This window comes from Cucurbita pepo, chromosome 6 (assembly GCF_057944985.1).
Source record: "Cucurbita pepo subsp. pepo isolate OVF chromosome 6, ASM5794498v1, whole genome shotgun sequence".
Lineage (NCBI taxonomy): Eukaryota > Viridiplantae > Streptophyta > Magnoliopsida > Cucurbitales > Cucurbitaceae > Cucurbita > Cucurbita pepo.
The window spans coordinates 13,977,484-14,000,639 of record NC_141803.1 but is presented as its reverse complement, the minus strand read 5'-3'; the positions used below and the strand labels follow the sequence as shown (position 1 = coordinate 14,000,639).

The window sequence follows — 23,156 nt, the reverse complement described above, 5'->3', positions numbered from 1 at the left end:
ATCCTAGACATGACGCGTTACAATTTTGGTCGACCCTAAAAGCTTGATCAAACATTTTAGAATGATCCACTAATCCAAAACCAGTTCGGTGTAATGGCTCGTCCCTTCAAAAGTTGGCCTGAGTTTAACGACGTGACTTTTTAACCCGCCATCAAGAAAAAAGAAAGAGAATTTGTTTGAAAAAAGAAGGTCAGATGGCCAATTTATTTTTTTATGAGTGGGGACATAAAATTATAGACCTCATTTTTTCTCCTTCCACACAATCAAATTCAAAAGGTGACATTTTCCAAGCGTGGGCATGGAGGCTCATAATATAAGTTCTTACCAAACTACACATCGAATAGCCAAACTACACGTCGAATTGTTTACGGTCAAAAAGACAAAGCAATCTGAATTTATTTATTGTATGCTTTGGACCTTCTAAATATGCGACATAAAAATTCAATGTTCAGAATATTCTACTTTCTCTCCTAGAATATATATATATATATATATATATATATATATATATATATATATATATATATATATAAATTAATAAATGCATAGTATTGTATGAAAAGTGTATAAATAAAATATTTTCAATAATTTGATTACATTTTTTAAAATTAGATAATTAAGATGTTAACTATTCTATTTTTATTAAAATAATTTTATGTATTTGTGAATTATTAGGTGGAAAAATGTCCCCAACTCAAAAAATGTAGTAGGGGTATTATATAAGAACTTATCATAAACGTAGTTAGCTACTATTTTAATTTTTAATTTGAGACTGGAACAAGCTTCGAGTTTTATTTAAGAAAAAGGGGCCATAATGTTAAAATATTGGTTATGTGGGCAAGATATGTATGAACGTTGCTAGCTTTGTTAGAAATATTTGCTTATTACTCAACAAATTATCAAAGTTAGAAACACAATTTATTAACAAAGCAACTGAATTAAGAAAAAAATGGAAGGAGTTTCACCGTTACATCGATCTTTGATCTTTTGAACAAATTTCAACCTATTAATGAGATATATAAGTAACCTTTGGGCTATGCTTCTCTCACCCCGATTCATAAAAGAGAAGAAAAAATGGGAAGAGCTTTTCAAGTTGTTCTTTTTCTAGCATTGTTTGTGTTTTTATCTCCTTCTGTTTATTCTTTACCGTTGTCAACAAAAGGAAGGTGGATCGTTGATTCGACAACAGGGCGTCGAGTGAAGCTTGTGTGCGTGAATTGGCCTTCCCACACACAGAGCATGCTAATAGAAGGTCTCAACCACAGGCCATTAAAAGAGCTGGCAGATGAGGCAATCAAGTTGAGGTTTAATTGTGTACGACTCACGTATGCAACTCAAATGTTCACTCGTTATGCAAATAGGACAGTTGAAGAGAATTTTGACCTCCTCGATTTAGAGCAAGCAAAAGCCGGATTGGCTCAATATAATCCTTTTGTGTTGAACAAGACTATTGCTGAAGCCTATGAAGCTGTTGTTGATGTGCTTGGAGAGAGTGGTTTAATGGTGATTGCCGACAACCATATGAGTCAGCCAAGATGGTGTTGCTCTCTTGACGATGGCAATGGATTTTTTGGAGACCGCTATTTTGACCCTCAAGAATGGCTACAAGGTCTTAGCTTAGTTGCTCAACGCTTTTCCAAGAAATCAACGGTACGTACAAATTAAGGAAAATTCTCACACTCTTGAAACTAAATTCTCACATTCTTTTGTTATGACATTTAGGTGGTTGGAATGAGCCTACGAAACGAGATACGAGGAACCAATGAAAATGCAAATGATTGGAACAATTATGTTACTCAAGGAGTAACAACAATCCACAACATTAACCCAAATGTTTTGGTGATTGTTTCGGGCCTATATTTTGATAATGATCTTCGATGCTTAAAAGAGAAGCCCTTGAATGTAAGCACCTTAGACAACAAGTTGGTTTTTGAGGTGCACTTGTATTCGTTCAGTGGAGATCAAGAGAGTAAATTTATAAACCAGCCACTAAATAATATTTGTGCAAATATTATCGATGGCTTTGTAGACCATGCTGAATTTGTTAGAGAAGGACCAAACCCATTTCCTTTGTTTGTCAGCGAATATGGGTACGATCAGAGAGAGGTTAACGATGCAGAAAATCGGTTCATGAGTTGCTTCACAGCTCATCTTGCACAAGAAGATTTAGATTGGGCATTATGGACTTGGCAAGGTAGCTATTATTACAGGGAAGGTCAAGCAGGGCCGGCAGAAACTTTTGGAGTTCTCGACTCCAATTGGACTCAAATTAAAAATCCTAACTTTGTCCAGAAGTTTCAACTATTGCAGACTATGTTGCAAGGTAAGTATAAATATATTAACGATTTTGAATATATGGATCTATAACAAGTGTATAAGACATTTTTTTACGGTGCACAGATCCAAATTCCAATGCATCGTTCTCGTATGTTATATATCATCCACAAAGTGGCCAATGCATCCAAGTCTCAAATGACAACAAAGATATTTTCATGGGTAATTGCTCCATCTCAAGTCGATGGACTCATGACAATGATAGCACTCCAATTAGGATGTCAAGCACTGGTTTATGCTTAAAGACAAGCGGAGAAGGCCTTATGCCATCTCTCTCAACGGATTGCTTCGGCCCTCAGAGTTCTTGGAGAGCCATTTCAAACACCAAGCTTCATTTGGCCACCGTAACTCAAGATGGGAAGAGTCTTTGCTTGCAGGTTGAAAGCTCTAATTCTTCAAATATTGTGACAAACTCATGTATTTGCACTGATGGTGCTCCAAATTGCCTCCAAGACACCCAAAGTCAATGGTTTGAACTCGTTGAAACCAACACGTTGTGAGTTGCTTATGTATTGGGAAGAATAAATATATGACATGCCCGACTTTGAATTGGCCCCTATTTTATCTCTAATTCTATTCATGCTCGTGCTTAACTATAACCGATTTTATTTATCGTACAAACATATATGAAAAATAATACCAACAATAATGATCGTATAAAAGATTGGACATATAATAAATAATAGAAAAATAATTATTGACCATTTAACTGCGAATTTAAGCATAAAATCGACAACCCTAATATGACTCCGGCATTTTCAAAACTTTCATGCCAACCCTAAATTCAAATTCCAACAACTACTAGTATATTGGACCAAATTCTAAATTTCTATTTTAAACTAATTAATAGACTAAGCAACATTTGTTGGAACAAGTTTGAACCATTGGGGTTGAGGATCATCGGTGCAACTTCCCTCGTCTCTAAAGCAAATGCATTTCTTCACAACAACTATAGTATCAGATTCCTTCTCCAAACAAAAATTGTCTTCGCCTATTTTGTTGGCCAATTGGAGATTTGCTTTCGAAGCCACCGTCCAATTGCTTCCATCGCCAGAGCATTCGTCGGATACCACCGGTGCTTTTCCATCTCTGACGGATTTCAAACCCTGCCCGTTTGACAACAACTTCATCGGGACTTCCATCTCCACTATGGTTCCATTGCTTCGGAGTGGCACAATCGCCGAGTTCAACTCCTCCTTTGTCCTCGGATTTGACACATTGCCCTGATACGGGATGCAGCATTATGTATGATATTGGTGCTTTAGAATTTGGATCCGCAAGAAAAGAGCTTTAGTTTCAAATTCTAACTAAAGAAATATATAAAGGTTTGATTTGTTATAATGCACGGTTAGATTGAGAAGCAACAAATTAACCTTGATTCACTCTCTTGATAAGTGGAAGCATTTGTTTAAGTGACGGGGGTACTATCTTTAGTCCAAGAGTGATCCATAACGCCAAAACTTTCACTCAGGATCTTCATTACACCGTCTGTACATATAACTTCCTTGGAACGCCCACAAGCCCCAATCAATATCCTTCCCGGCAATTCGAGCCAAAAAGCAGCTCATGAACCGATTCTCAGCCTCGTTGCCCCCCGAACAAAGAAAAATAGATTAAAGAAATTAGAGAGAGTGAGTTTGCCATTGTGGGAAGGTAGAAGTGACAAGTACTGGTTTTGACGTAACAAAGCCAAAAACATAAACAATTGAAGTTTGAGGTGATAATATTATTGAAAAGTGAACTTGGCTTTTATAGCCTTACAAATAACCCTACATAGAAACGTTTCTATCCACAAATCTTGGAAATGGAAACAAATCTGGTAAACAAATCTGAGAAATATTTAAACTAAATTCCTAAAAATACTCTTAACTCTTTTTCATCTAATCAAATTCTTCTGACCATTTCTCCCGTGTACTTATTCTTCTTTGTCAAGAATTAGTTCAAGTCAGAAAAACTCTGCACGCTAAGTTCTTCACGCAACTTCCGAAATGCTTTCTTATGTGTTTGGAACGTCCGTGTAGAACTGAATTTTTGGATAGCTTAATAGTTGAAGTATTACACACATTAGCTTTGTTCCTTCTATTTGAGAGTGACCAATCTCTTTGAGTATATCCTCCTCATCCAAACATCTTGACATGCACAAGAACTAGCAGCAACGAACTCAGCTTCTCTGGTTCATAAGTGACTATAGGCTGCTTACGAGAAAACCAAGCTACTGCTCCTCCACTAATCACAAGCACATGGCCTGAAGTACTCTTGCTTTCTTCCATGTCTCCGGCACAGTCACTACCAGTCGATCCAGTCAAATCACCGACTCCTCCTTTTTTATAAAATACACCATAATCTACCGTACCTTTCAAGTACCTTAAAACAGTTTTACCTGCTGCAAAATGTTGTTGTGTTGGACATGCCATAAAACGACTAATCAAACTTACAGCAAGCATGAGATCAAGACGAGTAGTTGTGAGATACATCAGACTTCCCACTATTTGTTTATACAAAGTTACATATACTTTTGCACCATTTTCATCTTTGCCAATTTTCTTTCCTGGAACAGTGGGATTACAAACAGAATTGTAATTCTCTATGCCAAGTCGATTTAAAACTTCAACAGCCTACTTTCTTTGACATGTGAAAATACCATCTAATCTTTGTATTACCTCTATTCCAAGAAAAAATTTCATCTGACCTAAGTCAGTCATATCAAACTCTTTCTTCAAGGAACGTTTAAACTCGTCCAATAGTTCTTCATCTGGTCTCCAGTAAATAAAAAATCATCAACGTAAATGCTTACGATAAGAATTTTACCTCCCTTCCTCTTGATGAAGAGTGTTTGCTCACTGGAACTGCTTTTGAATCCTTCCTTGATGAAGTAGGATTCTATTCGACCAAACCAGGTTCTAGGTGCTTGTTTTAATCCGTAGAGAGCCTTTTGGAGTTTGTACACCATCTCCTCACTTCCCTTTTTCTCATAGCCTTCACCGGAATCTGTTAACCATACAGGTGGATGTCGATTTCTCCCCTCCCTTACTGTCAAATCTGGTGCGACGGTTACTGGAAAAATTGTTTTCAGCAACTTGTTCAATTGTTTCAGCAACCGATTCAGTCGTTTCTTCCGTGATTTTTCTTTCTCCGTTTTCAGCAACTGGTTCAATTGTTTCAGCAACCGGTTCAGTCGTTTCCTCTGTTATTCCTCCTCCTTCCGCTGTGTTCTTATCTATTTCAATGTTTTCCCCCAGTCTAATTTTTCCGTTGCTCTCCATTTACCCATTTTTTGAAATGGAGTTCCGATGTTGCTTGCCTTTCATACATGCCTCACAGGTGGGGTTTGGAGCCCCAATTTGCGGAAGGCCTTTCACCTTGTTTTTGTGTTTCAAGGTGCACAAGCCTTTGTAGCCGAGATGACCATATCGATGGTGCCAAAGTGTTGACTGGTCCGTATTTGAAACTTGGAGGCATCTTTCTTCATTTGTTGTGGTAGATGGTTCAGCACCCAAAATAAACTGCCGATTTGCGATCATAATTGACTCTGCTATTTTTCCTTTTTGTGGATGATAAATGCTACATACACCATCTTCAAACAGCACTGCTACTCCTTTTTTCTTGTAGTTGTCCAACGCTCAAGAGATTATTTTTTAGTTCAGGTACCCAATACACATTACTAATAGTGCAACGAACCCCATGCAAAGTTAATTTCACTGCACCCTTTCCCATAACTTTCCTACCTGTATTATTTCCAAGTTTTTCAATGTGGGAAAATGTCTTGTCTAAGCTGGAAAACATACCTTCACTTGCACACATATGGTTTGAGCAACCCGAATCTAAGAACCAAGCATCACTCCTTTTTGCTTCATGTCTTAACATATGAGCCATTAACAGCATTTCATCCTCTTCTTCCAGCTCTGCATAATTCAATTCCTTATTCATCTTTGAACATTCATAATTAAAATGAGCTAAGTCATGACACCTATAACATTCAACCATTGCTTTGTTGAAAGTTGATCTTCCTCTTCCGCGTCCTCTGCCCCTGTAAGTTCCTCTTCCTCCATTACTTATTTTCGTTCGTCCTTCGACTTTCAGAACTTGCTCCTCTCCATTAATGCTGGATCTGTTAGTTTATTCAATCTTGTATTAACCGTAATTCATTCGTATTTGTTGTTTGTATTTTAAATTATGTCAGTTTTAGTATTTGTGGATAAGATCAAGGGAAGTTATTAGCAGTTATTAATGTGTGGCTGAGATTGTAAGAAGTTAGTTTTTCTTTCTGTCTATATATGTACTGTGTAACAAGTTGAATAAAATAAGTAACTTGGTTTTGTTTATTTTCTAAGTATTGTCTCTCTTAGAGAATAACGTTATTGTGCAAAAATCACTTCCTCGTATGTGTGTTTTCTGTCATTTGGTATCAGAGCACTGGTTACATGCCAAAGATCATGCCGAGAAATAATAACAACAATGGAGAGAGAGGAGAGTCGTCGAAGTCTGCAACAAAGGAAGGTCTGGTATCACTCCAATGCCCGACGTTATCGAGAACCAACTACTCAGCATGGGCTATGAAGATGAAGGTCTATTTGCGTGCTCAAGGGGTGTGGGACGCAATCCAATCAACTGAGTCTCTGGATAGTCTTGATGAAAGGAAGGATCAAATGGCCTTAGCAGCTATCTATCAAGCAATCCCTGAGGAGATGTTGTTTCTGTTAGCAGAGAAAGAGACAGCAAAAGAAGCATGGCAGACGTTAAAAACTATTCATGTGGGTGCTGAACGTGTAAAGGAGGCAAAGATCCAAACTCTGAAGATTGAGTTCGAAGTTATGAATATGAAGGAGTCCGAGACTATAGATGATTATGCAGCAAGATTGACATGAGTTGTTAATAAAATACGTACTTTTGGAGACAACTTCGAAGAGGCATGCTTGGTGAAAAAATTTCTCCGCTCAGTACCTTCTAAGTTTCTTCATATCGCATCGGCAATAGAGCAATTTGTCGATTTAAATGTGATGACCATGGAGGAAGTCATCGGCCGTCTTAAAGCATACGAGGAACGGATCGGTGGCAACAAAGAGAATGCTGAGCATGTCTTATTTACAAAAGGAGAATGGAAAGCAAAAGAATCGAAAGGCAAAGGTGAAAGTTCAACGTTCGAGAAAAAACGTAGCGACAATGGAGGCCATAGCCGAGGGCGAGGTCGCAGTGGTCGCTGGAGAGGGAGAGGTCATGGATGTGGAAACGACTCGTTACATCAAGAGAAGAAGAGTGACAAGAGCAAGGTAAAATGCTACAATTGTCGAGGCCTAGGCCACTATGCCTCAGAATGTCGGAAGGTGAAATGTTATAATTGTCAAAAGATTGGCCATTATGCATCCCACTGTAGATCGAAGAAAAGGGAGGATCAGGCGCACTTGACTGAGATGCAAGGTGATGAGGATGAGCCAGTCTTACTTATAGCACAAGTTTGTGAAGTCCGAACTCTCGGTTCACCAGAGTTGACGGAGATGGCTCTTTATGAAGAGAAGGTTGTCCCGGAAGAAATTGACAAGAAAAACAACACTTGGTTCCTAGATACGGGAGCCAGCAATCATATGACTGGTTGTCGAAGTTGGTTCTCGGAATTGAACGAGTCAGTGACCGGCACGGTGAAGTTCGGAGACGGATCACTTGTAGAGATAAAAGGACGTGGAGACGTGATGCTGCAATGTGAAAATGGAGATCACTGTATCCTTTCCGATGTATAATTCATTCCTAAACTTAAAAGTAACATTATAAGTTTAGGAAAATTGGATGAACAGGGCTGTAAAGTTGAGATCGAACATGGTTTACTTTTCATTTTCACAAAGGCAAAGGAGTTCTTGGAAAAAGTGAAGCGGTCACGAAATAGGCTATATACAATTAGCCTAAAAACAACGAAACCAACATGTCTACTTGGTAAGTTGTCTGAAGATTCTTGGTTGTGGCATGCTAGATATGGGCATTTGAATTTTGAGGCTTTAAGAAACCTGTCTACGAAACAAATGGTGAAAGGAATTCCGCACGTTGAAAGGATCGAACAAGTTTGTGATAGTTGTGTAATCACTAAACAACGAAGAACACCATTCCCACAACAAGCGAATTTTCGAGCCGTTAGTGTTCTACAATTGGTGCATGGCGATTTGTGTGGTCCAATTACTCCAACAACTCATGGAGGTAATAAATTCTTTTTGCTGTTGGTAGATGATTTTAGTAGATATATGTGGATTGAATTGCTAAAAAATAAATCTGATGCATTCTTGGGATTCAAACGTGTTTAAAATAAAATTGAAGCTGAATCCGGAAAGAAATTGCAAGCGCTTAGAACTGATAGAGGTGGAGAATTTACAAGTATTGAGTTCAAAGAATATTGTGAGAGCAGTGGGATTAAAAGATATTTAACAGCATCCTATTCTCCGCAACAAAATGGTGTGGTTGAACGACGAAACCAAACGGTTATTGCAATGGTGCGAAGCATGTTGAAGTGCAAAAATTTGCCGATGCATTTCTGGGCAGAAGCAGTGAAGACAGCTGTCTAAATCCTCAATAGATCCCCAACGAAGAGTGTAATTGAAGCAACTCCTCATGAGAAATGGAGAGGAAGAAAGCCTAATGTAGAGCATTTTAGAGTGTTCGAAAGCCTGGCGTATGGAAGAAATACAACACCAAATTTAACCAAATTACAAGACCGAAGTGTGCCAATGATTTTCGTGGGATATGAAGCAGGTTCAAAAGCTTATCGTTTGTATGATCCTAAAGCGAAAAGACTTCATATCAGCCGAGACGTCAAGTTTCTAGAAGAAGAAGAATATAAATGGGATGTGCAACAATTGGAAGAAAATAAGAAGGAAGGTGGTAAATTCGCTGTTCATTATGATCCTCAGGTCTATGTGAAGGACGTGGACATTTTAGAAGAGCGGGGAGAATCATCAGGGACTCTATTGGGAGACGATTCATCACCAGCAAATGATTTATCAATAGGAGACGATTCATACGTCTCATCTAGTCCAAGAAAATTTCGATCGTTAAGAGAAATTTACTCTGATTCTATTGAGTTGAATGAAGAAGCTGGGATGTGTTTTCTTTCACTTGAGGAGCCAAATTCATATATGGAAGCAAGAGATAATGAAAAATGGCAGCAAGCAATGCTAGAAGATTTGTCTGTTATTGAAAAAAATGGCACGTGAGAGTTCGCAAAACTACCAAAGGGACATCGAGCAATCGGGTTGAAATGGGTATATAAGTTGAATAGAAATTCGAAAGGGGAGATCGTGAGGTATAAAGCCCGTTTAGTCGCAAAGGTTTTTGTCGAGAAATATGGAGTGGATTTTGATGAGGTATTTGCACCTGTTGCAAGGCTTGAAACAGTGCGAGTCTTGATTGCTATAGCAGCGCAGGAGAGTTGGGAGATTCATCATATGGATGTCAAGTCAGCGTTTCTTAATGGTGAGTTGAAGGAAGAGGTTTATGTAGAACTACCAGAAGAATTTGCTGTGGAAGGTCGAGAAGGGAATGTTTTACGACTTAGGAAAGCATTGTATGGCTTACGTCAAGCACCTCGTGCCTGGAATGCAAAACTGGATAATTTCTTAAAGTCTCTTGGATTTCAAAAGTGTCCTTTAGAGCATGCTGTGTATACACGTTGGAAAGAAAATAAAATTCAGATAGTTGGAGTTTATGTTGATGATTTAATTATTGTCGGGTCAAGCAAGGATGATATTTTGAGCTTCAACCAACAAATGAAGAAGTTGTTTGAAATGAGTGATTTAGGATTCCTGCCTTATTATTTGGGAATAGAAGTTAAACAAGACGTTGATGGAATCAGGTAATCTCAGTCGAGTTATGCGGCAAAGCTTTTGGCAAAACTTGGAATGATGGATTGTAATCCGTGTCATGTTTTCCTATGGAGCCGAAAACAAAGCTAAGCAAAGCGAGTAATTGTCCATCTGTTGATTCCACTTTTTACAAGAGTATTATCGGAAGTCTTCGTTATTTAGTGAACACACGACCTGACTTATCATATTCCGTTGGAGTTATGAGTCGTTATATGGAAGCTCCGACCATGGTTCATATGGAAGCTGTGAAGCAAATACTCAGGTACGTGAAAGGAACCATTGATATTGGATGTCATTATGTGAAGGCAAAGCAAGTAGAAAATCGATTAATCGGATATAGTGATAGTGATCTTGCTGGAGATATAGATGATCGAAAGAGCACTACGGGGACATTGTTTTTCTTATATGGCAATCCAATTACATGGACTTCAAAGAAACAAAAGATGGTGGCACTTTCATCCTGTGAAGCGGAGTATATTGCGGCGACGTCAGCTGCTTGTCAAGGAATGTGGTTAGGACGTTTACTGAAGGAATTGCATGGGAAGGAAGTAAATCCAGTTCGTTTATATATCGATAACAAGTCTGCTATAGCATTAGCGAAAAAACCAGTTCATCATGATCGCAGCAAACATATAGACATGAGGTTCCATTTCATTCGTGAATGTGTGCAAAAAGGAGATTGAAGTGGATCATGTAAAAACTGAGGATTAATTGGCTGATATACTTACGAAGCCAATAGGACGACAAAAATTTGTGGAGCTTCGAGAAAGAATTGGTTTGAAGAATGTAAGAATGTGAAGATCGAAATACAAGATTAAGGGGATGATTTGTTAGTTTATTTAATCTTGTATTAACCGTAATTCATTTGTATTTGCTTTTTGTATTTTAAATTATGTCAGTTTTAGTATTTGTGGATAAGATCAAGGGAAGTTATTAGCAGTTATTAATGTGTGGCTAAGATGGTAAGAAGTTAGTTTTTCTCTCTGTCTGTATATATACTGTGTAACAAGTTGAATAAAATAAGTAAGTTGGTTTTGTTTATTTTCTAAGTATTGTCTCTCTTAGAGAATTACGTTATTGTGCAAAACTCACTTCCTCGTACGTGTGTTTTCTGTCAGGATCTTCGCAATTTTTGTTCATGCACCACTAATGAACTTTGTAATTCATCAATGGACATGTTATCAGTATCTTTGGATTCCTCCATGGATACTACAACATACTTAAATTTTTCAGTCAGGGTACGCATAATTTTTTTCTACAATTTTCTTGTCTGGCATATCTTCTCCACTGCTTCTCATCTTGTTGGAGGTTATCATCACTCTTACAAAATAATCTTTGATGCTTTTATCATTCTTCATCTCTAGGATCTCAAATGCTCTCCTTAATGCATTAAGAAGAGATTTCTTCACTTTTTGGTTTCCACAAAATTTTCGTTTCATTGAGTCCCAAACAATCTTGGCTGTGCGACGATCCAAGATTTGCTCAAAGACAGCTCAATAAATTGCCTGGAAGAGGTAATGCTTTACTTGGTGATCTTTGAGTCTAGCATCATCAAGGTGGCCCTTTTGTGCCTCAGTCAACATTGTTCCTTCCTCTTGACCTGAGAAACCAATCTCCGCCACACTCCATAGACCTTTTGCTCTGAGCAAATATTCCATCAGCTCACTCCATCACTAAAATGATCAAAGTGACCATCGAAGTGAGGGATCTTCGTTAAAACTTTGTCTTCACTCATACTCTCTCTATTTGATCACTAAAAAATTGGGGCTATGATACCAATTGCTAGGTTTTGACACAACTAAGCCAGAAACATAAACAATTGAAGCTGGAAGTGATAATATTATTGAATATTGAACTTGGCTTTCGTAGTCTCACAAATAACCCTAAATAGAAACTAACCACAAATCTTGGAAACAAAAATCTTGTAAACAAATTTGGTAAACAAATCAAATATTTAAACTAACCCCATAAAAATACTCTAACTCTTCTTTGATCTAATCAAATTCTTCGAACATGAAGTGGTACGAAGGTTGTGTTTATAGGGAGTAGAAAGAGAGGGGCGAAGGGTTGTTTTAAGAGTATTGTTTGGTATTTAGTTTAATTATTTGTCATATAGTTAATATTTCTATTGTTATTTGTAAAGTTGTAAAAGCCAGGTTGAGTATTCAATAATATCATAACTTGACACTACGATTGTTTAGGTTTTCCTGAGTTATTACTAAGTCAAAATCTAACGCTTAATTGGGTTTTCATCTAATTTTCTTAATAATCATTTAAAACTCACCGTTCTTCCTTCTCAGACGGTGGCATACTCGTTGTGGCTAGTGTCTTCGTGCGGAATCCTAATGTCGCATCGTTCAAATACTCAAAAGCCACGATGGTGATTTACTACCACGGCGAGGTGATCGGAGAAGGGGAGACGCCGGCGGATTGACGAAGGCAAAGGACACGATGACGATGAATGTGACGGTGGAGACCGAGGCGGAGGAAATGGATGAGGGTCTGAGTTTGATGGAGGATTTGAAGTCGGGAGGTTTGAATATCAGTAGCCACACGGAAATGCCAGGAAGGGTCAAAATAATTGGATTCATCAAGAAAAGGTTTGAGGTTAAAATGAACTACTCATCTACTTTCAATACTAAAACCCAAATGACTCAAAGGGAAGATTGTGACAAGCATGTACAAAATTTCTGATTAATGAAGAATTATGGGAGGAATTTGAAACCAAATGGCTACTAAGTTTGTAGTGTTTAATTACGAGGAGTATTAAAAATTTTAATTATGGTACGTAGGTTGTTTATACATTTTTTGGATTATATCACTTTTTACTTTGCTTATGTAACTATATTTGTACGTTGGATCAAGAGTGAATCTGTTTGACCATGAGTGAGTGTGACTCCCAAACCTTTGTAACGACTCATGTCTAGGATTTGACATGGTCAGGTTACCTACTCTTTGTTTCTAAGAGTGAAAGCTATTCTCGCGAACTAACTCGAGTTCTTCCGGCATGTCTTTTCCATATTCACATGCATCCTAGAAAAATTCTCCACAGGTTACGTGCATCATAGAATTGCTCCAAGCAAAACATACCTAACCATGAAGTTCTTATAATTGAGCTATCGAAAAGGAAAATGAACCTTATTGGTATATGGAGTGACTATCCATGTTCTAAAGTATTTCTTGGCTATCATATCCTCAGGATACCTCTCGTTTGGAAGTGGTTTCGGTTCAGTCATGTACCCCTCATTTGCTCGGGTGTCACATACCTACCAACTTTCACATTAGTTCGTTTTCAAACCACATCTTACTGGGAGAGATACTGCCCTAATACAATTTGTAACGGCTCATGTCCAAGATTTAGAGCCATTAGGTATCGAATCTGCATTACAAATCTTGATCTATCCTAGACATGACGCGTTACAATTTTGGTCGACCCTAAAAGCTTGATCAAACATTTTAGAATGATCCACTAATCCAAAACCAGTTCGGTGTAATGGCTCGTCCCTTCAAAAGTTGGCCTGAGTTTAACGACGTGACTTTTTAACCCGCCATCAAGAAAAAAGAAAGAGAATTTGTTTGAAAAAAGAAGGTCAGATGGCCAATTTATTTTTTTATGAGTGGGGACATAAAATTATAGACCTCATTTTTTCTCCTTCCACACAATCAAATTCAAAAGGTGACATTTTCCAAGCGTGGGCATGGAGGCTCATAATATAAGTTCTTACCAAACTACACATCGAATAGCCAAACTACACGTCGAATTGTTTACGGTCAAAAAGACAAAGCAATCTGAATTTATTTATTGTATGCTTTGGACCTTCTAAATATGCGACATAAAAATTCAATGTTCAGAATATTCTACTTTCTCTCCTAGAATATATATATATATATATATATATATATATATATATATATATATAAATTAATAAATGCATAGTATTGTATGAAAAGTGTATAAATAAAATATTTTCAATAATTTGATTACATTTTTTAAAATTAGATAATTAAGATGTTAACTATTCTATTTTTATTAAAATAATTTTATGTATTTGTGAATTATTAGGTGGAAAAATGTCCCCAACTCAAAAAATGTAGTAGGGGTATTATATAAGAACTTATCATAAACGTAGTTAGCTACTATTTTAATTTTTAATTTGAGACTGGAACAAGCTTCGAGTTTTATTTAAGAAAAAGGGGCCATAATGTTAAAATATTGGTTCTGTGGGCAAGATATGTATGAACGTTGCTAGCTTTGTTAGAAATATTTGCTTATTACTCAACAAATTATCAAAGTTAGAAACACAATTTATTAACAAAGCAACTGAATTAAGAAAAAAATGGAAGGAGTTTCACCGTTACATCGATCTTTGATCTTTTGAACAAATTTCAACCTATTAATGAGATATATAAGTAACCTTTGGGCTATGCTTCTCTCACCCCGATTCATAAAAGAGAAGAAAAAATGGGAAGAGCTTTTCAAGTTGTTCTTTTTCTAGCATTGTTTGTGTTTTTATCTCCTTCTGTTTATTCTTTACCGTTGTCAACAAAAGGAAGGTGGATCGTTGATTCGACAACAGGGCGTCGAGTGAAGCTTGTGTGCGTGAATTGGCCTTCCCACACACAGAGCATGCTAATAGAAGGTCTCAACCACAGGCCATTAAAAAAGCTGGCAGATGAGGCAATCAAGTTGAGGTTTAATTGTGTACGACTCACGTATGCAACTCAAATGTTCACTCGTTATGCAAATAGGACAGTTGAAGAGAATTTTGACCTCCTCGATTTAGAGCAAGCAAAAGCCGGATTGGCTCAATATAATCCTTTTGTGTTGAACAAGACTATTGCTGAAGCCTATGAAGCTGTTGTTGATGTGCTTGGAGAGAGTGGTTTAATGGTGATTGCCGACAACCATATGAGTCAGCCAAGATGGTGTTGCTCTCTTGACGATGGCAATGGATTTTTTGGAGACCGCTATTTTGACCCTCAAGAATGGCTACAAGGTCTTAGCTTAGTTGCTCAACGCTTTTCCAAGAAATCAACGGTACGTACAAATTAAGGAAAATTCTCACACTCTTGAAACTAAATTCTCACATTCTTTTGTTATGACATTTAGGTGGTTGGAATGAGCCTACGAAACGAGATACGAGGAACCAATGAAAATGCAAATGATTGGAACAATTATGTTACTCAAGGAGTAACAACAATCCACAACATTAACCCAAATGTTTTGGTGATTGTTTCGGGCCTAAATTTTGATAATGATCTTCGATGCTTAAAAGAGAAGCCCTTGAATGTAAGCACCTTAGACAACAAGTTGGTTTTTGAGGTGCACTTGTATTCGTTCAGTGGAGATCAAGAGAGTAAATTTATAAACCAGCCACTAAATAATATTTGTGCAAATATTATCGATGGCTTTGTAGACCATGCTGAATTTGTTAGAGAAGGACCAAACCCATTTCCTTTGTTTGTCAGCGAATATGGGTACGATCAGAGAGAGGTTAACGATGCAGAAAATCGGTTCATGAGTTGCTTCACAGCTCATCTTGCACAAGAAGATTTAGATTGGGCATTATGGACTTGGCAAGGTAGCTATTATTACAGGGAAGGTCAAGCAGGGCCGGCAGAAACTTTTGGAGTTCTCGACTCCAATTGGACTCAAATTAAAAATCCTAACTTTGTCCAGAAGTTTCAACTATTGCAGACTATGTTGCAAGGTAAGTATAAATATATTAACGATTTTGAATATATGGATCTATAACAAGTGTATAAGACATTTTTTTACGGTGCACAGATCCAAATTCCAATGCATCGTTCTCGTATGTTATATATCATCCACAAAGTGGCCAATGCATCCAAGTCTCAAATGACAACAAAGATATTTTCATGGGTAATTGCTCCATCTCATGTCGATGGAGTCATGACAATGATAGCACTCCAATTAGGATGTCAAGCACTGGTTTATGCTTAAAGACAAGCGGAGAAGGCCTTATGCCATCTCTCTCAACGGATTGCTTCGGCCCTCAGAGTTCTTGGAGAGCCATTTCAAACACTAAGCTTCATTTGGCCACCGTAACTCAAGATGGGAAGAGTCTTTGCTTGCAGGTTGAAAGCTCTAATTCTTCAAATATTGTGACAAACTCATGTATTTGCACTGATGGTGCTCCAAATTGCCTCCAAGACACCCAAAGTCAATGGTTTGAACTCGTTGAAACCAACACGTTGTGAGTTGCTTATGTATTGGGAAGAATAAATATATGACATGCCCGACTTTGAATTGGCCCCTATTTTATCTCTAATTCTATTCATGCTCGTGCTTAACTATAACCGATTTTATTTATCGTACAAACATATATGAAAAATAATACCAACAATAATGATCGTATAAAAGATTGGACATATAATAAATAATAGAAAAATAATTATTGACCATTTAACTGCGAATTTAAGCATAAAATCGACAACCCTAATATGACTCCGGCATTTTCAAAACTTTCATGCCAACCCTAAATTCAAATTCCAACAACTACTAGTATATTGGACCAAATTCTAAATTTCTATTTTAAACTAATTAATAGACTAAGCAACATTTGTTGGAACAAGTTTGAACCATTGGGGTTGAGGATCATCGGTGCAACTTCCCTCGTCTCTAAAGCAAATGCATTTCTTCACAACAACTATAGTATCAGATTCCTTCTCCAAACAAAAATTGTCTTCGCCTATTTTGTTGGCCAATTGGAGATTTGCTTTCGAAGCCACCGTCCAATTGCTTCCATCGCCAGAGCATTCGTCGGATACCACCGGTGCTTTTCCATCTCTGACGGATTTCAAACCCTACCCGTTTGACAACAACTTCATCGGGACTTCCATCTCCACTATGGTTCCATTGCTTCGGAGTGGCACAATCGCCGAGTTCAACTCCTCCTTTGTCCTCGGATTTGACACATTGCCCTGATACGGGATGCAGCATTATGTATGATATTGGTGCTTTAGAATTTGGATCCGCAAGAAAAGAGCTTTAGTTTCAAATTCTAACTAAAGAAATATATAAAGGTTTGATTTGTTATAATGCACGGTTAGATTGAGAAGCAACAAATTAACCTTGATTCACTCTCTTGATAAGTGGAAGCATTTGTTTAAGTGACGGGGGTACTATCTTTAGTCCAAGAGTGATCCATAACGCCAAAACTTTCACTCAGGATCTTCATTACACCGTCTGTACATATAACTTCCTTGGAACGCCCACAAGCCCCAATCAATATCCTTCCCGGCAATTCGAGCCAAAAAGCAGCTCATGAACCGATTCTCAGCCTCGTTGCCCCCCGAACAAAGAAAAATAGATTAAAGAAATTAGAGAGAGTGAGTTTGCCATTGTGGGAAGGTAGAAGTGACAAGTACTGGTTTTGACGTAACAAAGCCAAAAACATAAACAATTGAAGTTTGAGGTGATAATATTATTGAAAAGTGAACTTGGCTTTTATAGCCTTACAAATAACCCTACATAGAAACGTTTCTATCCACAAATCTTGGAAATGGAAACAAATCTGGTAAACAAATCTGAGAAATATTTAAACTAAATTCCTAAAAATACTCTTAACTCTTTTTCATCTAATCAAATTCTTCTGACCATTTCTCCCGTGTACTTATTCTTCTTTGTCAAGAATTAGTTCAAGTCAGAAAAACTCTGCACGCTAAGTTCTTCACGCAACTTCCGAAATGCTTTCTTATGTGTTTGGAACGTCCGTGTAGAACTGAATTTTTGGATAGCTTAATAGTTGAAGTATTACACACATTAGCTTTGTTCCTTCTATTTGAGAGTGACCAATCTCTTTGAGTATATCCTCCTCATCCAAACATCTTGACATGCACAAGAACTAGCAGCAACGAACTCAGCTTCTCTGGTTCATAAGTGACTATAGGCTGCTTACGAGAAAACCAAGCTACTGCTCCTCCACTAATCACAAGCACATGGCCTGAAGTACTCTTGCTTTCTTCCATGTCTCCGGCACAGTCACTACCAGTCGATCCAGTCAAATCACCGACTCCTCCTTTTTTATAAAATACACCATAATCTACCGTACCTTTCAAGTACCTTAAAACAGTTTTACCTGCTGCAAAATGTTGTTGTGTTGGACATGCCATAAAACGACTAATCAAACTTACAGCAAGCATGAGATCAAGACGAGTAGTTGTGAGATACATCAGACTTCCCACTATTTGTTTATACAAAGTTACATATACTTTTGCACCATTTTCATCTTTGCCAATTTTCTTTCCTGGAACAGTGGGATTACAAACAGAATTGTAATTCTCTATGCCAAGTCGATTTAAAACTTCAACAGCCTACTTTCTTTGACATGTGAAAATACCATCTAATCTTTGTATTACCTCTATTCCAAGAAAAAATTTCATCTGACCTAAGTCAGTCATATCAAACTCTTTCTTCAAGGAACGTTTAAACTCGTCCAATAGTTCTTCATCTGGTCTCCAGTAAATAAAAAATCATCAACGTAAATGCTTACGATAAGAATTTTACCTCCCTTCCTCTTGATGAAGAGTGTTTGCTCACTGGAACTGCTTTTGAATCCTTCCTTGATGAAGTAGGATTCTATTCGACCAAACCAGGTTCTAGGTGCTTGTTTTAATCCGTAGAGAGCCTTTTGGAGTTTGTACACCATCTCCTCACTTCCCTTTTTCTCATAGCCTTCACCGGAATCTGTTAACCATACAGGTGGATGTCGATTTCTCCCCTCCCTTACTGTCAAATCTGGTGCGACGGTTACTGGAAAAATTGTTTTCAGCAACTTGTTCAATTGTTTCAGCAACCGATTCAGTCGTTTCTTCCGTGATTTTTCTTTCTCCGTTTTCAGCAACTGGTTCAATTGTTTCAGCAACCGGTTCAGTCGTTTCCTCTGTTATTCCTCCTCCTTCCGCTGTGTTCTTATCTATTTCAATGTTTTCCCCCAGTCTAATTTTTCCGTTGCTCTCCATTTACCCATTTTTTGAAATGGAGTTCCGATGTTGCTTGCCTTTCATACATGCCTCACAGGTGGGGTTTGGAGCCCCAATTTGCGGAAGGCCTTTCACCTTGTTTTTGTGTTTCAAGGTGCACAAGCCTTTGTAGCCGAGATGACCATATCGATGGTGCCAAAGTGTTGACTGGTCCGTATTTGAAACTTGGAGGCATCTTTCTTCATTTGTTGTGGTAGATGGTTCAGCACCCAAAATAAACTGCCGATTTGCGATCATAATTGACTCTGCTATTTTTCCTTTTTGTGGATGATAAATGCTACATACACCATCTTCAAACAGCACTGCTACTCCTTTTTTCTTGTAGTTGTCCAACGCTCAAGAGATTATTTTTTAGTTCAGGTACCCAATACACATTACTAATAGTGCAACGAACCCCATGCAAAGTTAATTTCACTGCACCCTTTCCCATAACTTTCCTACCTGTATTATTTCCAAGTTTTTCAATGTGGGAAAATGTCTTGTCTAAGCTGGAAAACATACCTTCACTTGCACACATATGGTTTGAGCAACCCGAATCTAAGAACCAAGCATCACTCCTTTTTGCTTCATGTCTTAACATATGAGCCATTAACAGCATTTCATCCTCTTCTTCCAGCTCTGCATAATTCAATTCCTTATTCATCTTTGAACATTCATAATTAAAATGAGCTAAGTCATGACACCTATAACATTCAACCATTGCTTTGTTGAAAGTTGATCTTCCTCTTCCGCGTCCTCTGCCCCTGTAAGTTCCTCTTCCTCCATTACTTATTTTCGTTCGTCCTTCGACTTTCAGAACTTGCTCCTCTCCATTAATGCTGGATCTGTTAGTTTATTCAATCTTGTATTAACCGTAATTCATTCGTATTTGTTGTTTGTATTTTAAATTATGTCAGTTTTAGTATTTGTGGATAAGATCAAGGGAAGTTATTAGCAGTTATTAATGTGTGGCTGAGATTGTAAGAAGTTAGTTTTTCTTTCTGTCTATATATGTACTGTGTAACAAGTTGAATAAAATAAGTAACTTGGTTTTGTTTATTTTCTAAGTATTGTCTCTCTTAGAGAATAACGTTATTGTGCAAAAATCACTTCCTCGTATGTGTGTTTTCTGTCATTTGGTATCAGAGCACTGGTTACATGCCAAAGATCATGCCGAGAAATAATAACAACAATGGAGAGAGAGGAGAGTCGTCGAAGTCTGCAACAAAGGAAGGTCTGGTATCACTCCAATGCCCGACGTTATCGAGAACCAACTACTCAGCATGGGCTATGAAGATGAAGGTCTATTTGCGTGCTCAAGGGGTGTGGGACGCAATCCAATCAACTGAGTCTCTGGATAGTCTTGATGAAAGAAAGGATCAAATGGCCTTAGCAGCTATCTATCAAGCAATCCCTGAGGAGATGTTGTTTCTGTTAGCAGAGAAAGAGACAGCAAAAGAAGCATGGCAGACGTTAAAAACTATTCATGTGGGTGCTGAACGTGTAAAGGAGGCAAAGATCCAAACTCTGAAGATTGAGTTCGAAGTTATGAATATGAAGGAGTCCGAGACTATAGATGATTATGCAGCAAGATTGACATGAGTTGTTAATAAAATACGTACTTTTGGAGACAACTTCGAAGAGGCATGCTTGGTGAAAAAATTTCTCCGCTCAGTACCTTCTAAGTTTCTTCATATCGCATCGGCAATAGAGCAATTTGTCGATTTAAATGTGATGACCATGGAGGAAGTCATCGGCCGTCTTAAAGCATACGAGGAACGGATCGGTGGCAACAAAGAGAATGCTGAGCATGTCTTATTTACAAAAGGAGAATGGAAAGCAAAAGAATCGAAAGGCAAAGGTGAAAGTTCAACGTTCGAGAAAAAACGTAGCGACAATGGAGGCCATAGCCGAGGGCGAGGTCGCAGTGGTCGCTGGAGAGGGAGAGGTCATGGATGTGGAAACGACTCGTTACATCAAGAGAAGAAGAGTGACAAGAGCAAGGTAAAATGCTACAATTGTCGAGGCCTAGGCCACTATGCCTCAGAATGTCGGAAGGTGAAATGTTATAATTGTCAAAAGATTGGCCATTATGCATCCCACTGTAGATCGAAGAAAAGGGAGGATCAGGCGCACTTGACTGAGATGCAAGGTGATGAGGATGAGCCAGTCTTACTTATAGCACAAGTTTGTGAAGTCCGAACTCTCGGTTCACCAGAGTTGACGGAGATGGCTCTTTATGAAGAGAAGGTTGTCCCGGAAGAAATTGACAAGAAAAACAACACTTGGTTCCTAGATACGGGAGCCAGCAATCATATGACTGGTTGTCGAAGTTGGTTCTCGGAATTGAACGAGTCAGTGACCGGCACGGTGAAGTTCGGAGACGGATCACTTGTAGAGATAAAAGGACGTGGAGACGTGATGCTGCAATGTGAAAATGGAGATCACTGTATCCTTTCCGATGTATAATTCATTCCTAAACTTAAAAGTAACATTATAAGTTTAGGAAAATTGGATGAACAGGGCTGTAAAGTTGAGATCGAACATGGTTTACTTTTCATTTTCACAAAGGCAAAGGAGTTCTTGGAAAAAGTGAAGCGGTCACGAAATAGGCTATATACAATTAGCCTAAAAACAACGAAACCAACATGTCTACTTGGTAAGTTGTCTGAAGATTCTTGGTTGTGGCATGCTAGATATGGGCATTTGAATTTTGAGGCTTTAAGAAACCTGTCTACGAAACAAATGGTGAAAGGAATTCCGCACGTTGAAAGGATCGAACAAGTTTGTGATAGTTGTGTAATCACTAAACAACGAAGAACACCATTCCCACAACAAGCGAATTTTCGAGCCGTTAGTGTTCTACAATTGGTGCATGGCGATTTGTGTGGTCCAATTACTCCAACAACTCATGGAGGTAATAAATTCTTTTTGCTGTTGGTAGATGATTTTAGTAGATATATGTGGATTGAATTGCTAAAAAATAAATCTGATGCATTCTTGGGATTCAAACGTGTTTAAAATAAAATTGAAGCTGAATCCGGAAAGAAATTGCAAGCGCTTAGAACTGATAGAGGTGGAGAATTTACAAGTATTGAGTTCAAAGAATATTGTGAGAGCAGTGGGATTAAAAGATATTTAACAGCACCCTATTCTCCGCAACAAAATGGTGTGGTTGAACGACGAAACCAAACGGTTATTGCAATGGTGCGAAGCATGTTGAAGTGCAAAAATTTGCCGATGCATTTCTGGGCAGAAGCAGTGAAGACAGCTGTCTAAATCCTCAATAGATCCCCAACGAAGAGTGTAATTGAAGCAACTCCTCATGAGAAATGGAGAGGAAGAAAGCCTAATGTAGAGCATTTTAGAGTGTTCGAAAGCCTGGCGTATGGAAGAAATACAACACCAAATTTAACCAAATTACAAGACCGAAGTGTGCCAATGATTTTCGTGGGATATGAAGCAGGTTCAAAAGCTTATCGTTTGTATGATCCTAAAGCGAAAAGACTTCATATCAGCCGAGACGTCAAGTTTCTAGAAGAAGAAGAATATAAATGGGATGTGCAACAATTGGAAGAAAATAAGAAGGAAGGTGGTAAATTCGCTGTTCATTATGATCCTCAGGTCTATGTGAAGGACGAGGACATTTTAGAAGAGCGGGGAGAATCATCAGGGACTCTATTGGGAGACGATTCATCACCAGCAAATGATTTATCAATAGGAGACGATTCATACGTCTCATCTAGTCCAAGAAAATTTCGATCGTTAAGAGAAATTTACTCTGATTCTATTGAGTTGAATGAAGAAGCTGGGATGTGTTTTCTTTCACTTGAGGAGCCAAATTCATATATGGAAGCAAGAGATAATGAAAAATGGCAGCAAGCAATGCTAGAAGAGTTGTCTGTTATTGAAAAAAATGGCACGTGAGAGTTCGCAAAACTACCAAAGGGACATCGAGCAATCGGGTTGAAATGGGTATATAAGTTGAATAGAAATTCG

The 23,156-nt window shown here is 38.0% G+C and overlaps 2 protein-coding genes and 1 pseudogene across 2 annotated transcripts; all 3 read left to right on the top strand.

The window, feature by feature from the left end:
* The first annotated feature begins 1,074 nt into the window (after positions 1–1,074).
* Positions 1,075–2,834, top strand: LOC147792385 (glycosyl hydrolase 5 family protein-like). The gene is made up of 3 exons (XM_087124558.1): positions 1,075–1,650; positions 1,723–2,323; positions 2,401–2,834. Exons 1-3 carry the CDS (start codon positions 1,075–1,077, stop codon positions 2,832–2,834), a joined length of 1,611 nt encoding a protein of 536 aa, XP_086980684.1.
* Positions 2,835–10,240: 7,406 nt separating this feature from the next.
* LOC147792384 (secreted RxLR effector protein 161 pseudogene) lies at positions 10,241–10,855 on the top strand (annotated as a pseudogene).
* A 3,779-nt stretch (positions 10,856–14,634) lies between these two features.
* Positions 14,635–16,394, top strand: LOC147792383 (glycosyl hydrolase 5 family protein-like). The gene is made up of 3 exons (XM_087124583.1): positions 14,635–15,210; positions 15,283–15,883; positions 15,961–16,394. The coding sequence occupies exons 1-3, from the start codon at positions 14,635–14,637 to the stop codon at positions 16,392–16,394; spliced, it is 1,611 nt and encodes a 536-aa protein (XP_086980709.1).
* The last annotated feature ends 6,762 nt before the right edge of the window (positions 16,395–23,156 follow it).